The following is an 18609-nucleotide window of genomic DNA, read 5'->3' as shown; positions in this document are numbered from 1 at the left end:
GGCCGAACTTTAGGTCAAAGTTTGGGTTTGGGACCCGAACTTGACCCCATAAAAGTCAATGAGGACCCGAACTTCACTTTATTATTTTCCATTATAACATGGTTATAACGGAAAAATTGCATTCTTAAGACAGAATGCTAAATAAAATGGCCATTAAGGGGTTAAAAATTATAAAAAAAAACTTACCTCATCCACTTGATCACGCAGCCGGTATCCTCTTCTTTCTGCAGGACCTGCCATGATGTCACCACGCACACCACGTGGTGAGTGTGGTGACATCATAGCTGGTCCTTTTGCAGGTCCTGCAGAAAGAAGATGATACCGGCTGCGCGATCAAGTGGATGAGGTGAGTATTTTTTTTCATTATTTTTAACCCCTCAATGGCCATTTTATTTAGCATTCTGTCTTAAGAATGCTATTATTTTCTGTTATAACCATGTTATAATAGAAAATAATAAAATCACCCGAAAACCGAACCCGCACCCGAACTTCAGTGAAAAAGTCTGGGTTCGGGTCCAGGTACCTGAACTCACAAAGTTCGGTACGAACCCAAACTTTGTAGTTCGGGTTCGCTCGACCCTACTCTTAACTATAGAATTTTTCATTTGTTTTAAAATTGCTCAGGGAAGATATTACAACTGCTGGGAATAATTGGTATCCTGGATACCTTTGGTAAATGAGTATTTAGCTGATGCATTAATAGCTCCTCAATTTCAATTTGTTGTTTGTTGCAACATTCAATTAACCTAAACTAATATATTAGAACTTCACATAATTAGAAATTTTCTGCCATATAATATATTATGGATGTGCTCCATCCAAGTGTGAACAATCTTATAGTAATGTTGAAATCATTACTGTTGCCCTGCAGGTCCAGCAGCAGGCTGAAGACTCTTTTATTTCTCTATATTTTCCGTTAGCTATAAAATAGACCTGCCACAGACAGCAAACACTGTATATTGTGCCATTTATGGTTATATGGGCTCAAAATACTCAGCATTTGGAGCAGCTTAAATTTCAGAATAATGTTCAGGGGTGGAATGGGAATGTAAGGTGGCACTGGAAAAAAAAAACTGAAAGTGGTCTCATGTTGTAGGCAGGTCCAAATTGACAGAAGGTAGGCAACACATGTGGGAAAAGACAAAATAAATACTATATTGCAGCAAAAAATACTGCCCCAGCAGAACCAAATACCTCAGTGCACCCTGCCGCAGTATTCATCTGTATCTCCATCTAAGAATGGCAATATAGTTGAATTCAGGAGGGCACCTGCATCTGACAGCCAAGTGTATAAGTACCCGATGCTCCTGGCTTTAATTAATGCTGAGAGGGTCAGATTGTCATGTACCCTGCCATCAACTGTATGGAAGGCTCAAATGGCCCTCTGGGCAACAGCTCACCAGGAAGTTTCCCTGTATGATCTATGGTCAGTCTGCCCCCGATAATCTTCTTTGAAATAAAACCAATGCTGTTGAATCTACCATAGTAAAGAGCAGGAGTATCCTAATAGATTGGTTTAGAATTTTGCGGGAAAACATTTAGTTCAACTTGTAACTTATTGATTAAAATCTGTGCTCTTTCTATGTATAGGAGCCTAATCGGTAATCCTATGACCACGGATACAAAGATGACTGTCAGTATTATAATAGGATTCTCCACTGGACTCTCAAGCATAGCAAGAGTGAGGAGCTTCTGTTGCTTAGGAGTCCAGTTGGCTTACCTATGACCATGCATACAGAGATGACTGTCAGTCACTGAATAGGACTGTCAACTGGACTTTTAAGCATAGAAAAATCAAGGAGCTTTCTTAGCTTAGGATTCCAGTGGGCAGTCCTATGACCATGCATACAGAGAGGGCTACCAATGAGTAGGACCACCTATTGGACTCAACCATGGAAAGACCTGGGATTTAAAAAAATAAGTTACCAGTTTTCTTTAAAAACTATCTATCAATCCACCCTGCTCCCCTGTTCTGTAACATGTTGCCTGCAGATTACATGTCATGTTCAATGTGACAGGTTCCCTTTAACATTGTTCTCCTGAATTTATGATCAAGCTAACAATGAGATTACACCAAGACCTATCATATGTTAGAACATTTATCTGCACACCAATGGAAAAAGACCCAAAAGATTTGTAGAGCAACTCACGGAAATGTCTGCATGATTGGGTGACATTGCTAAACTAGCAGACAATACAGATTCTTTCATAGACCCCGTGGCAACATGTGCACAATGCAAACTATCACAGTCAATCCGAACATCTGACAGTATTTCCATGGGATGTAAGTTAATGCTTACTCAATGGCAGTCAATGACAAGGGTCACATCTGTAATCTCTCATACATTTTCATTCTGGCACTTAGAAACCTGAACAGAACTGACTGTATATAAAGCTAAGCATTCCATATACATAAGAGGGAAGACATCATCAGGATGTGGTTTCACAGATTTATTGTCTAAGACAAACCATACGGCTTTTGATTTATGTGTAAGCAATAACAACTCATGTCATTTTCTTGTGACTCTAGTTGATCATATGTGGATCTTAAACACACCCAAGGCACAGGATTATTTGGTTTTAGAATATTTTTTTTATCTTACAGTAAATTTTATTTTCATTTCTTATTATGAGGATCATTTCTTTTCTTCAGATCTAGGTTTAATCTACATATAAAATTGAATATCTGAGCTATAGCCAGAGAATGATGGACCTGTGAAAAAACTGTATATAAGCCCTTTGCTTTCCAACAGCTAATTTGCAGACCAAAGTGCACACCATAAACCAGCTCCATGGGAGAGATTTATCATAAGGGGAATTTGTAAAGTCAATTTGCAGGAGTCTGCATTGCCATAATGTGCGGCAAAGTTTTTCAGATGTCTCACGTTTGAAGAATATGGTCTTCTGTTTAGCGATATTATTCAATTTCTAAACTCTTTATTGTAGAAAATAAAAGTAGACGGCACTCACCACTGTCAGGCCCAGCCCGATGTATGTTTGTGCCTATATGGAGGAATAAAGAAGAAACTTCTGACAGTGGTGAGTGCCGTCTACTTTTACTTTCTACGCAAGTTGTCTGGTCTTTTGGCTGAGCACCACTAACACTGTGTGTGACTGGGTATCGGAGGACGTCCCATTGCGTGAGGAGTGACCGAGCAGTGCTGCCCGCTCTTTTTAAATTCCTTCTTTGTATGTTATTTACTTTCTACACCAGCCCTTTACTAGAGTAAGATTGCAACAATTTTTTTAGAATTTGCAAAATATTCCAGAAGATAAATCTGGCTTAACTGTCATTTCATTTATTTTTTTATGTGTAGAGACAGTGATATAAAGTGGTTTTCTAATATACTTTATTAGGGAATTATGTTAAATTCTATTATACAAAAATCATCTAAATTGTTCCTTCAGCAACCCTCTAACAGAGTGTGGTTAAGGAAATTATTCGTCAGAGTTTTCCTCATGTTGAAGGTGGATAATTGTAAATTACAGTGCCAGACTTCTCAGCCTGCTTCTACTCTCTCTGCCTCTTCCCCAGACTCTTTTCCCTACAAACTAAGGTTATATTCTGCATAATGCAATTCATTTGCTGCCGGCACTGATAGCTGGCAGCTGCGCTCCTCTCTATCTCCCCAGTGCCTCTCTGGTTAGCGCTGGTAAGATAGGGAGAGGAGCAGAGCTGCAGCCATCAACACCGACGGTAAGTATACAGGAACATTATACACTTCTCTGCAGACCCACTTCTCTCTGTGCTGAGAAGATATTAAGTTGACTGGAGCTCGAATGATTAACGCTGACAGTGAGTGTACTATGTTCCTGTATACTTAGCTTTAAAGATAACTGCTACAGCCCGCTCCTCTCCCTACCTCCCAGCATGAACAAACTTGCTAGGAAGATAGAAGGCAGCGTTGATGCTAGCGATCAGTGCTGGCAGCAGATGAAATGCAGTATGGAACATATAAAATTACATTTTTAGTCAAACAAATTAGACATGGCAGATATAGTGAGGCAGTGGCTGTGGCAGGACGTCGTGAGGCAGGCTACGAAGCCTGCCCCTGCATCTTACAGGTACCCATCTTCAGTGTTCAGCAGAGCACTGTAGACAGAATTTCTTTAGCCACACTCTGTTAGAGGGTCGCTAAGGGAACATTTTAGAGGCTGTTTTCTAAAGTATATACAGTAAAAAACTTTATCACACTACTGTACACATTAGAAAAATAAATGGAATGGCAGCGATACTTTAAATCAGCTTGACAGGTTAATCACACTTTACACCAACTATTCAAAACAGGAGTGGAGTAAAAATTGAAAATGTTGCAAAAATGTTGTGCAAGTAGGATCAAAAATGTATACAGCCCTAATTTGTGACTTTTTGAAGCCAGAATTCTAGGGTGTAAGGCTTGAAAAACTCTCTCCTACACAAGTAACAAACAAGATAGACTTTAGTAGATGCTATGAGGCCCTGTAACTAAGGGAGACTATAGCCACTCAAAGGTAATATGAAGTTAGCAATAACTGTGGATGATGGAAGGTGGGCAAATTAATGTAGAACACTGGGAGATCCAGACAAAGAGGCACAGGTGACAGAGTGGAGGTCAAAATATAATTTCAAGTTTTGTTGAACTGGGTTACATTTTTTTTATTTTTTTATTTTTCTATGGAGACCCATGTACCCCTGAATAATTCCCTTGTAGTTCTCTAGCAAATTCCTCATTGGTGTACCTTTGGTGAACTGAAAATTAGTACTGCCTGCAGTTTAGTAGCTGGTACTATAACTTTTCTATAATGGGCCATTGGCACTCTTGCTGAATATGGGGAGTCTCTCTGTCTCTGATCACAAATTCTCTTATAGACCATTCACTTTTAACAATGTATGCAGAATTCTGTTGGCACTGTGAGGACAGATCTGTCTCTATGAGAACTCTTGGTACATGTACAGTGTCCAGTGAAAATTCTTTATCTACCACATTGCAGAACCTGCAAGAAGTTAGCTCAGACTGTCTGCAGAATTGTAAATGAAACTATGAATGTGTAACTCAAGATCATGGGAAGAATAATAGCTAAGTAGATCTGTGGTTAAAACTGTCATCTTGCACCACTAGTATCCAGGTGCTCAAGTCAAACTAATGATAGGTTCACATACAGTACGCAGTAATCTGGTTCGGCAGAGGAACAGATTAGCAGAGTCTAATTGTATCTGGCATAGCCAGATGCTGCCGTGCACTGCAGTATTCTCATTGACTATAGTGCCAGCTTTCGGACAAATACTGTTGCATGCAGTGGTATTTTTCTAGCTGCTTTCCGGCATTTATTTAGTCAGTGAGGATCCAGCGGTTCATGGCACTATTCGACTATCCCAGATTTGGTAAACTCTGGTAGTCTTTTCCTGAGGCGGAACAGACTATAGGAGTTTGTGACGCATATGTGAGCATAGCCTTAGGACAACAATACATGGAGCTTGTGTGCCCTTCATATGTTTGTGTAGGTTTCTTGTAGTTACTCCTTTTATTTTTTACACTCAAAAACTTATTGATAAGTTAATTATTTATGAAATGAGATGTAGGTTGTATACATACATCTAAGATAGGGAAATTAGATTGTGAGCCTCACTGAGGACAGATACTGAACTGATGTTTGGCATAATGTATGTGCCGCAGTGCAGGATATGTTAGTGCTTTATAAGAAAAGCTAAATATTAGCTTTTCAACTTTTTACGGAAATTTATCCTCTATAATAAAATCCCTCTGTGCCTGAAATGTGTCCGTGGGTGTGTGCCGATGTTGAATGCGTGGCGCGCCGGCCAATAGAATGTGTGTCCGGGCGGCACACCACACAGCCACCCGGACCTCCCACATCAGTGCGCTTCACTGCCGCGCTGGAGATAGCCGAGATGCTACCAGTGGAAAAGGGAGCGGACCTCAGCAGTGAAGAAAAGAAGTGGTGCTGAAAGACCTGGGATAACACTACAGTCATGTGATATGAGGGGCGGAGGTAAGCAGTATGAGGCTTTATCACGGGTGGTGCAGCTGGAGCAGCAGGTAGGCGGTAGGTTCTGAGCTCAGTGTGAGTGGGAGACACTGGAAGTGGGTGTGCAGCGCTGATCTCTGCCCGGTCACTGCTGTGTGTTCTATATATATTGTGGCAATGTGAACATTGAAGTGTTGTTTTCCCCAGGTTCCAGTCCGGGACTTAGTGCATGCTCATGTCCAGGGATCCTATTTAATCCTGCTACTGGATCTCGGGTGTGTCTAACTCTGGATAGTGTGCGGACAGAGCCCTGGTGAGGCTCTGTCAGTGTGGTCTCAGCTAGGCAAGGCTGAGGGGCCACGAGGCTATGCGATAGCCTGGACTTTGGGGGACTCAGTGACACCCGGGAACAAGTATTGAAAGGTCAGAGTCAGGAGGACTGCTAGACCACAACCCCCTCCAAAGGTACTGCATTTGTTACAGCCTGAGGGCTGGTGGACTGTATGTCTGGGGTAAGCCGCACCTGGTTCCATGTGGGAACACTATCGTATAGCCGAGTTAGGGATACAATGTTTATTATGTTTAGGTAGAGCCCAGACGGGCAGGTTTTTTTGTTTTATGCCATGTTGTATATGAAGAGTGTAAAATAAATTGCACTGTTTGGACCTGAAACCCAGTGGTTATGAAGATCATTGTGAGAATGACCCCCAAATAAGATGCGATCCCTTACAATATATACACACAGCCCTCGCTGGCTGTGGCCCCAGGATACATTCACACCGGCCCCTGTATACAGAGGATATATATATATATATATATATATATATATACACAGTTACAAGAAAAAGTATGTGAACCCTTTTGAAAGATATGGATTTCTGCACAAATGGGTCATAAAATGTGATCTTAGTCACAACAATAGACAATCACAGTCTGCATAAACTAATAACACACCATGTAAACATTCACAGTGCAGGTGGAAAAAGTATGTGAACCCCTAGACTAATGACATCTCTAAGAGCTAATTGGAGTGAGGTGTCAGCCAACTGGAGTCCAATCAATGAGATGAGATTGGACGTGATGGTTACAGCTGACCTGCCCTATAAAAAACACACACCAGTTCTGGGTTTGCTTTTCACAAGAAGCATTGCCTGATGTGAATGATTATAAGAAGAAGGAAGTTAAGAAGGCACACTCTATTTGGGTTCTAATAAATATTTATTTTGAATTAATAATCAGTATTTATTTTAAATTAATAATCAGATGTTGGGTAATTGCGGTTATAAGAGTACTGTATGGGTATTATCACTCTGTGGTGAATATCCTGGAAACAAAGTAGCATAAAAAGTTTTTCAATATAATAGAGTTCTGATAAAAAATGGTCTAAAATAAAAATGATGCAATAAAAACGGCTGCAATAAAAAGGACAGCTGTAATAAGAAAGGTTGGAATGAACGATAAGTCTGTTACGTCTTTCAAGTGCTATTTTCTTTATCACAGTAGCTGCTGTTCAAAGGGTAAAAACAAACCAAGTATAGTTGGTAGGGATATCCCGGGTAATATATTGTTCTTTTGTGGAGACAGTTCATCAATAGGTAGTGATGCCGCTTAATCCAGGGTATCAATATTTTTCTATGTCATTACCATGTAAATATAGTTGCGGTACAGGCTGTAGAGGGGAGCGGTGCTCTGTGCCTGGGTGCGGCGTCCCGCACTGTCTCTGGCCACAGAGATCACTTACCCTTCCTGGCGCTGGTACTGTTTTCTTCTACTCCTGGTCGGCACTTCCTGGGAGGCTGTGTGTTCAGTAGCGTCCCTCGTGTTGCCTTGGATGCTGGGGGCGTGGTTCGCGCGTCTTGGTGAATGACGTCAGCGGCCCGTAGTAGCGATCCTGTTCAGCGCTTGAATTTTCTGCTTCTCCTGCTCTGGTTCAGAGTCGCAATTAGTGTGATGATCCCCGGCTGCTTAAACGCGTTTCGGGACTTAGTCCCTTCATCAGTAAGGTCGGGAGAACACTGTGAAGGCGCTTGAGAGAAAGTCCGTGATCACGTGACCACCTACGTCATCTCTTACTGATGAAGGGACTAAGTAAAACGATACGTAAAACACTAAACAAGAATGGATTTCATGGGAGGATACCACAGAGGAAGCCACTGCTGTCCAAAAAAAACATTGCTGCACGTTTACAGTTTGCACAAGAGCACCTGTATGTTCCACAGCAGTACTGGCAAAATATTCTGTGGACAGATTAAACCAAAGTTGAGTTGTTTGGAAGAAACACACAACACTGTGTGGAGAAAAAGAGGCACAGCCCACCAACATCAACACCTCATCCCAACTGTGAAGTATGGTGGTGGGGGCATCATGGTTTGGGGCTGCTTTGCTGCGTCAGGGCCTGGACGGATTGTTATCATCGAAGGAAAAATGAATTCCCAAATTTATCAAGACATTCTTCAGGAGAATCTAAGGCCATCTGTCCACCAGCTGAAGCTCAACAGAAGATGAGTGTTGAAACAGGACAACGACCCAAAGCATAGAAGTAAATCAACAACAGAATGTCTTAAATAGAAGAAAATACGCCTTCTGGAGTGGCCCAGTCAGAGTCCTGACCTCAACCCGATTATTGCTGAACTGAAACAATTCTGAAACAGTTCTGTAAAGAGGAATGGTCAAGAATTACTCCTGACCGTTGTGCACGTCTGATCTGCAACTACAACGTTTGGTTGAAGTTATTGCTGCCAAACGAGGTTCAACCAGTTATTAAATCCAAGGGTTCACATACTTTTTCCACCTGCACTGTGAATTTTTACATGGTGTGTTCAATAAAAACATGGTAACATTTAATTCTTTGTGTGTTATTAGTATAAGCAGACTGTGATTGTCTATTGTTGTGACTTAGATGAAGATCAGATCACATTTTATGACCAATTTGTGCAGAAATCCATATCATTCCAAAGGGTTCACATACTTTTTCTTGCAACTGTATATATAATAATAAAAGCCCTCTGTGCCTGCGCTGTCCCAGTGCGTGTGTGCCTATTTAAGTGCGCATGTACGGTGCGCAGGCCAATCTGCACACATGCACCGTTCATACCTGCGCACCCGATGTGTATGGGGGAGAGCGCCCGGTGTGTAGAGCTATCTGGAAATAAAGGGCCACGTAACTTGGGGGGAGGGGACTGTGTGTGCTGCACTGTCAGGGCTCCCCAAATACCCGTCTCTGGAGCTAATGATCTCACCTGCTCGCTGCAGTCTCTTTGTGAGTGGCGGTGAGAGGTGAGAGGCCACATCCACCCCTCTGTGTCGTCTTCTGTCATCCCGAGCTGCAGGCAGCTGACACAGGGAAACAACAGCGCAACTTCTCTGCCCCCTCCACCCATTACTCTGACTACATCTGTACTTTCCGGCCATTACATTAAAGAGAGCTAGGGAGGGGGCTACAGTGGATATATTATAGAGATAGAGGGGTATACAGGGATTCAGGATGATTGGTGTTATAGTCACACTGTCCTCATGTATGCAATGTGCTATACTATATATATATATATATATATATATATATATATACAGCACTACTGTAATACCTGGAGCTGACCATGCATGATAATGGGGGTTATAGTCACACTGGCCTCATGTATACAATGTCTTATACTATATATCCTACCTAATAAAAGCCCTGTGTGCCTGCGCTGTGTCCGTGTGTGTGTGCTAATTTGTTAAGTGTGCATGTGCGGTGCGCCGGCCAATCGGCACACATGCACAGACAGCCTGCACCGCCCATACCTGAGCACCCAGTGTGTAGAGCTGTCCGCCATCCGTCAGTGCCACTAGCCACCAGTAACAGTGCCAGCAGTCTCAGCCACCAGTCAGTGCCAGCCATCAGTCAGTGCCACCAGCCACAGTGCCAGCAGTCTCAGCCATCAGTCAGTGCCACCAGTCACCAGTAACAGTGCCAGCAGTCTCAGCCACCAGTCAGTGCCAGCCATCAGTCAGTGCCACCAGCCACAGTGCCAGCAGTCTCAGCCACCAGTCAGTGCCAGCCGTATCAGCCATCAGTCAGTGCCACCAGCCACCAGTCACAGTGCCAGCAGTCTCATCCACCAGTCAGTGCCAGCAGTCTCGGCCACCAGTCAGTGCCAGCAGTCTCGGCCACCAGTCAGTGCCAGCAGTCTCAGCACCACCAGTCAGTGCCAGCAGTCTCAGCACCACCAGTCAGTGCCATCAGTCTCAGCACCACCAGTCAGTGCCAGCAGTCTCAGCACCACCAGTCAGTGCCAGCAATCTAAGCCACCATTCGATGCCAGCAGTCTCAGCACCACCAGTTAGTGCCAGCCATATCAGCCATTAGTCAGTGCCACTAGTCACAGTGCCAGCAGTCTCAGCCATCAGTCAGTGCCACTAGTTACAGTGCCAGCAGTCTCAGTCACAGCCAACAGTCTCGACCACCAGCCACAGCCACCAGTCAGTGCCAGTGCCATTTAATATAGACTGTTCCGACTAATGTTTATGCACTACTGTTCTAGTGCCCGTTATTGTAGCGGGCTTAATGTCTAGTTTTAAAAAAAATTAAATATTACTTCAAAGGACAAACCTTTGTATGTAACTGCTGGCAGTGAGAGGAGAGATCTATCTCTACTTGAATGTTTGGCCCTACTTCTGAATCTAAGCAAATCTATGACTATCTTATAGAGGGCATTAAACTATTTATTTGTTTATTAAAAAAAATATATAATTTAAACCTTTTACCATTTCATATAAAAATAAGCATAATTAGATGTTCTAGTATTAGATATTAGTTCTGATTATTTTTGGGTATACTTTATATATTACCTATATATTCCCAGCAATGTACACATATATTAGTGATATCAGTTATGTTATATGGGAAAATAAATCTTGGGGACTGACATATATTGATATATAAGTGATGATTACATGTCTATTCTCATTTCACTATTCATCCCAACATCATAGTCTTGTGGTTCAGCTATCCCTCCAGTCTAGATTTGATATGTAATCCAACTGAATCCTTCTGACTTCCTGGAAAAAAATGCTATTTTGGACAAAGGAACATAGCCCAGGCCATTATTATTGGCATTGATGAATGTTGCTGTTGAGCACTAACATGTGTTGACACATTTAGGAAATGGGAAACAGTCTACAAACATGTAAATGTTTTTTGGTTCTCATTGAAAGCATTTGGCTTAGAGCAGTGCAGCTGTATCTTCCCACTACCAGATCTGGCTGTGTGTAAAGTCACATCCCCACTTACACTGCAGCTTAGCCTACAATTCACATTTTATTTTATATATCAAATACAAAAATTGCCATATTAACCAATATATACTAAACCAATTATTAGGGCAATATTTTTGTAGAGATGAGTGAATTGATTATAAACTAATCAATTTCGTAAGACCAAAGCATTTGCATGACTTGTCTGCAACTTTCTGTCATGCAACTATTTTAGAACTGTGACATCTACGTTGCAATAAAGTCTCAGGCAAGTTAAATGCAATTTGAATTTGTGGTCTAAAATGGCAAAATCACATGCAGACTGCGAACTAAAATCCAATAGTGTTGCATTTTTTGCAGCATGTAATGTGTCGTATTGCTACCCCAGAGTAACAATGGAGCTGGACACTCCATGTTAGAGTAGGTCCCATCTGATAAGAAGCTACCTTGACGTCTGGTAGATGGGTCCAACATATTTTTGATCAATAATATGCCCTAATAGCTTCTTCCCTGCTTAATAAGTACATTCACCTGTTCACTCAGTCAGTGCATTCAATAGTGTATTGCTACCCCATTAATAATCATAAAATGTGATGTTGCTGTACGACATTGTGATTTTCATGTTGTTGCATAGTCACGATCTTAAAGGGTTTGCTCACACTTGAAGCCTTTTTCTGCAGATTTCCCTGCATGGTCAGGCGCATGGTGGTAATCAATCATACTTCCCTGATCCCCACAGCTGGGTTCCGGCTTCTTTGTTCCCGCTCAGGCACCGCAGGTCTTGAGTCTACCTGTGTCAAAATACAGTGTGATGTGGGTCACGTGGTCACTGCAGCCAATGAGTGGCCACAGCAGTGGAGTGTGATCCAGTGAAATGACGCATGGAGGACACATCACTGCTGCAGCCATTCAATAATGCAGGGAGATCAGAAACTAGTGGTGCATGAGGGGAAGTGATGGAGAAAGAACTCAATGGTAGGGATCAGGTATGATTCCCACAGGGGGACAGGTAACACTCAGGAATCTCTGCAGAAAAGGTCCCCAAGGGTGAACAACCCATTTAAAGCTAAATTGCATCTATTATGCAAAAACTCTGCTCTCCCCAATCACTGTCCGGTTCTTTTTATTCATAGATAAGGGCAAACCAAGTATTATAGTGAAGAACATCTGTCAACTGGAACTGTCAACACACCATGCCATTACTGGCACTATAAGTTACGCATGATACCTTCATTTCACTTCACTTCACGGAGAGTGCAGAATTTTTAACTTCTTATTTTAATTTTTTTACTTTTTAAATTGTCTTCTGATGGGTGGTTCACTACACTTGTTTCTGAATGCATTTTGTTTCTATATATTCTATTGTGTTTTGTGTTTATGAAGGTTCTCATTCATCCAGGTCATGGTATATCAGTAGTAACAATTCAGAATTCAATTTTTAATTGAGTTAAACCAGTAAAACATCTTCAAGAGTAAATGCAACATATAAGTCCCGTTCCTCTAAATTATTACCACTGATAGACTGTGTTTATCCATTCCGCCTTCATGTCATATTAGTCCCCACATGTCTACAGCACATCATCAGCATAATACCTTTGCAGATTACATTTTACTTCACAGCACTTGTGTTTTGTAGCTTAGCTGAGAGAAAGGAATATATTTAGACCATTTTCACAAAATGCTGAGCTGTTTCTATTTGGATGCAATGGAATACTATGTCCAATTTATATGAACAACCACACATGGCCTTTGTGGTGAAGATTCCTGGTCAGTATAACGTTTTTATCACTTCTGTGGGTGTTTACGAGGCTATAATTTCAACACAGGCGAACACTTGGCCATGTGGTTGCTAGCGCCATGGTGGTGTACTGGTACTAAGCATTAAGTGTAGTAATTAATCCTAAATAGCACAGTCTTAGGATGGGAGTTATTATGTGCAGCAGGGTCTTTTATCTACAGACATGGAAGTAGGGAAGCAGAAACTCAAAAGAGGAGTCATTTTGCTGGTTTTGCTTCATGTAAACAGTTTCCAGATGGCTACACATGTGGTTAGGGGTATTTTGTAGAAAGGCGGAGCTGACTCACCTTCTCGCCAGGATGACCCTTTATTCCCTGGATCATTTACATCAGACACAGTCCCATGTAATAAGGCAGGATCGTAAGAGTTAAGAGAAGTAGAAAGAAAAGAAAGGTGAGCTTCACAGAGATTGAACCGGTGTTAGCCTATGTATCATCGACATTAGACCACTTTCGTGTGTCATAAAGCCATGATGAGGACACCCAACACAGCAATGTGTGATACAGATGTGACCCCCTAGTCACCGTGCTTCTGGCATGATGTCTAGTGACCTATTCCTTGTATTCATTACATAAAAACCCATATGAAAAAGACTGGTCTGTTCTTTGTGAATAAATACATGTTTATCAACTTAAACTGATGTAATGCAGGTGACGGATTAGCTGTACTAAGAACAGTAATTAGCTCCAATTAACTAAGACTTGACAGGCCTGTAACCATTGCCAATATCTGCATGATCCTGACATGATGCTGGCAATAACACAGTGACAAATTCTGTAGAACAGTGGGAAGTCATGGATTTGTACAGTTTCTTGCTTTTAGTCGACCAGTCTGCTCTGATGTAGTGCGGAGGCTAAAATCGATATTAAAAAAAACATGGCTCTATACGTTTGGCATGCACAAATTTTGGCAGTGACAAAGGTACAGTTTAAAAAAAAAAACACAACTTTATTTAAAGTTGAAGACATACGTAGAACTGGCAACATTTTAAGGCATCCTAATAAGAAAGTTAGAATAGCCATATCATCACTTCATTTCCCAATTTAACAGCATAGAATGCTGTAATTTGTGAATTTTAATATCTATAAGACTGATATTCTGTAGGAAGTAGAGATAAGCAAATGGATTCCTACAAATCGATTAGTTCTTTACCTGCAAGGAGCTGTCCTCACTGCCGAAGAAGCTGTTCCTGCTGCTTGATTGACAGGGCTTGATATCTTGCCCAGTTCTGACAATCTGCTCCGAGTAGTGGCGCAAGCACAGAGCACTGGTGCAGCAATAGTGCATGTGCCTCTACACTTCTGGGTAGTGGTACATAAACAGGCACTGCTCCTGAAGCATAAGCAGAGTCTCTGCGCATGCAATGCTATTCACAGCAGTGGCACAGGCACAGGATTATCAGAGCCAGCCCTGTAAATCAAGAGACCGGGGTTGCATCTTCAAGGACAGCCTCTCGCAAGTGAAGAACTTGTTGATGAATGAATCGATTTGCTCATCTCTAGTAGGAAGCTTTACGGCATATGTATATAAGAATGACCAACATTACATACATGCAACATCTATTACTAACAGTTCACTTCATGCAAACTTGTACACAAAACCAGACAATAAAGCAGTAATCCAAAATAAAAAGGTGTGGACAAGCAATCCTTACAATTGAAGGCCTGGGTAGAATTAGACGGACATGCATTAGCCTGGCCTTACACGTTAGAATAATGTTGGCTGAACACTTGTGTTTAAAAATAGTTTAAAATTAAATTTGGTTTGAATTTGGATTCTAACAAATCGATTTGCTCATCACTAGTATAAAGGCGTCTAGTCTATCCCTTGTCAGCAGATTTTAGGGGAAAAAGGTGCCGGGCGTATTGGATTTCAACATTCTCATTTCTTCTCAAAGGAGTTAGGCTACCACCAGTCTCCCCTCTCCCCAATGAAAACACATGCGTGAGGTGGGAGGGTCAGGAGGAATAGACATCCACCAAACAAGCATTTGGTGCTTGGCAGGAAGGTGACTGTAGTTGTTTGACTGACCACAGGTATAAAGATTGTCGTCTCTACAATGAGTATTATATATGATTTGATGTCAAGATCAATACGAACAATATCGAGGGAACCTGAACATTAGTCTTTAATGACTTATAGTGATCTATAGGTGAAAAGTAGAAAAATTATGTTCCTTAATTCAGAACTATTTTACATGTCATATTATTGTAAGGTTAAACTTAATGGTTGATTATCATTAACAAATGTAAAATTGTTTTGATTGCTAACAAAAAGCAATATGTTTATGAAAAGCTTTCGATGACCAAGCAAAAAATCTTGATTGTATGAAATTTAGTTTGTGAAGGCTTAGTAGGACTGCATATGGTGCCATCCTTCATCTATACAAATAATCTTGTGAACATATAACTTTAATTATGAACTGAATAAGTAATGAAGCTATTTTGAAATATGAAAATTGGAACATTTTTCAGATTGCTGTAAAATACAGAACAAACAAGATTCTAAAAAAAAAAAAAAGGGAAACTACTCTGGCATAAATGGTATAAATATATATATTTGATGACTGGCTGGAAAAACTAACAATTTCTTCACATTAATTTTCTCATGTTCAACAGGAAATCAATCTGCTTTCTTTAGCAGTAGGATCCCCAATCTCTGTCTATATCTCTAACTCTCTATAAAAGTTCACGACACCAGTAATAAGGAAAAGTCAACATGTATTCCCTCATTCCCAAGGAAGAAAAGAGAGTTTGATATGGGTCTCAATTTCCTCGTTGTGACTGCAGGATTCAGACCAGTAAATTAACCTTAATGCAGTTCAGCAGGTTGCCTTACTTAGGGACATATATTACATGCTGCTAAAGAAAACAGCTGGTTCTAAAGCGGCAGCTAAGATGAGCGTTACATTTCCAATTACTAGTCATATAAAAATGTCAACTTTTTTTTTCAAAGACTTATATGTAACACTTAGGTTTTGTATGGTAGCATTATTCAAGTGAAATTCCAGGAGCCACAAACCCACGGTGAACAAAAGCACTTTCCGCATGCATAATAAAGGCAAGGAAGGGCTGGCAAGGGGGCAGGAGGGCAAGTGCCCCTGGCATGTCTAGTTTTCCAGATGTGGGTTGACCTTAATGAAACAGCAACATTTCAGTCCATTGGTAAGCTTTGAACAAGGACTGTATATAGTATCATTATTGTTAAATAGCCTTTCACTTTGTTGTATGGCCCAAAGCAGTGATCACCCATCAGAATTTTCTTTAAGGCAAAAAAAAAAAAGAAATAAGTAGAGCCGTGATAATCAGGACATTACTGCCGGCTCAGTATGGACTTCTATCTCTGCATTCCTTCCCTTAAAAGTAAACTACTGTAAACCTGTTAAAGGATGCTTCTTCATCATGCGCCTCACTTACTATATCCCCCAAGGCTAAACATTGCCAGCCCTCCCTTACATGTCTCCAATTTGTTTCTATGACTTAAAAGCTTTTGTACACAAATAATTGAAGAATTACACTCACCGTCCGTCCTGGCATCCCAAGACCACCTTTATCTCCCTGATAATCAATGGAAATGACACAAGGAACTTTAACATGAATTCTGTTAAATACCATTTGTAGACATTTATGGTAATGCTTTTTTTAAGCACACCAAAAGCTTACGGGACAAGGTAGAAAATATTATTTTTCGTCTTTTTATTCCAATATTTGGACTGAAATATGTTTTTCTGGGTGGAGACACATTATTATAGTAATTGTAAACGTCATTAAAGAAAGAATTTCCCATAGCATGTGTATACAGTGTATTCTTTGGGCTCCATGTTGGGTTGTATATGTTATATCCAGCAGGCAACATCTGAATATACTCAGATTTTCTACCAAAGGAATAAGCAAGAGCTGGGTGGCAACACTGAAGCCCCTAACTCCTTGTGCTCCAAGGTGTTGATGGAACATAACAATGATATTACATTTGCACTTTAGCTCCAAAGATAACAACCAAGGCTAAAGTCACAAAGTCTGAGTCCCTCCCAAAACTTTTAGTATCCATGGGCAAAGTGGCTACAATACTACCTTAAAGTGGACCAGCCATCAGATGGTGCTAGCTAGGGATGAGCGAACTCGAACTGTATAGTTCGGGTTCGTACCGAATTTTGGGGTGTCCGTGACACGGACCCGAACCCGGACATTTTCGTAAAAGTCCGGGTTCGGGTTCGGTGTTCGTCGCTTTCTTCGCGCTTTTGTGACGCTTTCTTGGCGCTTTTTGAAAGGCTGCAAAGCAGCCAATCAACAAGCGTCATACTACTTGCCCCAAGAGGCCATCACAGCCATGCCTACTATTGGCATGGCTGTGATTGGCCAGAGCACCATGTGACCCAGCCTCTATTTAAGCTGGAGTCACATAGCGCCGCCCGTCACTCTGCTCTGATTAGCGTAGGGAGAGGTTGCGGCTGCGACAGTAGGGCGAGATTAGGCAGATTAACTCCTCCAAAGGACTTGATTAACTGATCGATCTGCAGCTGTGGATCATTGAGCTGCTGATCCTCAATTGCTCACTGTTTTTAGGCTGCACAGACCGTTTGTCAGTCTCATTTTTCTGGGGTGATCGGCGGCCATTTTGTGTCTTGTGGTGCGCCAGCACAAGCTGCGACCAAGTGCATTTAACCCTCAATGGTGTGGTTGTTTTTTGGCTAAAGCCTACATCAGGGTGAAGCTGTCACACCAAGTGCATTTAACCAGCAATAGTCTGTTTATTTTTTGGCCATATCCCAGTCTAATTCTGTCACTAAATCCATACCGGTCACCCAGCGCCTAAATACTAGGCCTCAAATTTATATCCAGCTAAATCTGTCCCTAGTGCTGTAGCTGGGCGAGTTATTTAGTGTCCGTTCAAGCACATTTCTTGTTCTGGGTTGAAATACAATTCCCAATTTAGCAATTTCATAATTTAGTGGTTCCTGCTATATCAGAGCTATTTGAAATCTATCCCAAAAAGGGTATATAATATTGAAGGTGCACATTGGGTCATTCAGAATAACTTCACACACACCCGCTACTGTGTATTTCCAAGTCTAATTCTGTCACTAAACCCATACCTGTCACCCAGCGCCTAAATACTAGGCCTCAAATTTAAATCCCTCTAAATCTCTCGTTACCCACCGCTGTACTGTTGTTGCTGGGCAAGATATTTAGTGTCCGTCAAAGCACATTTTTTGTTCTGGGTTGAAGTACAATTCCCAATTTAGCAATTTCATAATTTAGTGGTTTCTGCTATATCAGAGCTATTTGAAATCTATCCCTAAAAGGGTATATAATATTGAAGGTGCACATAGGGTCATTCAGAATAACTTCACACACACGCTTCTGTGCATTTCCAAGTCTAATTCTGTCACTAAATCCATACCGGTGACCCAGCGCCTAAATACTAGGCCTCAAATTTAAATCCCTCTAAATCTCTCGTTACCCACCGCTGTACTGTTGTTGCTGGGCAAGATATTTAGTGTCCGTCAAAGCACATTTTTTGTTCTGGGTTGAAGTACAATTCCCAATTTAGCAATTTCATAATTTAGTGGTTTCTGCTATATCAGAGCTATTTGAAATCTATCCCTAAAAGGG

General features: G+C 41.3%; 1 protein-coding gene across 5 annotated transcripts in view; it reads right to left on the bottom strand.

Moving 5' to 3' along the window:
* Window positions 1-18609, bottom strand: part of COL13A1 (collagen type XIII alpha 1 chain) — a 286336-nt gene that overhangs the window by 147536 nt on the left and 120191 nt on the right. For all 5 annotated transcript variants that reach the window (XM_044299207.1, XM_044299209.1, XM_044299208.1 and 2 more), the window contains exons 6-7: window positions 16519-16554; window positions 13285-13311 (exon numbers count right to left, since the gene is read on the bottom strand). In XM_044299207.1, coding sequence (XP_044155142.1) covers window positions 13285-13311; window positions 16519-16554 — 63 coding nt within the window. The remainder of the gene's footprint in view (window positions 1-13284; window positions 13312-16518; window positions 16555-18609) is intronic.

This window comes from Bufo gargarizans, chromosome 6 (genome assembly GCF_014858855.1).
Source record: "Bufo gargarizans isolate SCDJY-AF-19 chromosome 6, ASM1485885v1, whole genome shotgun sequence".
Lineage (NCBI taxonomy): Eukaryota > Metazoa > Chordata > Amphibia > Anura > Bufonidae > Bufo > Bufo gargarizans.
Note: the sequence above shows the minus strand (reverse complement) of the source record. Positions and strands in the feature narration are given on the sequence as shown.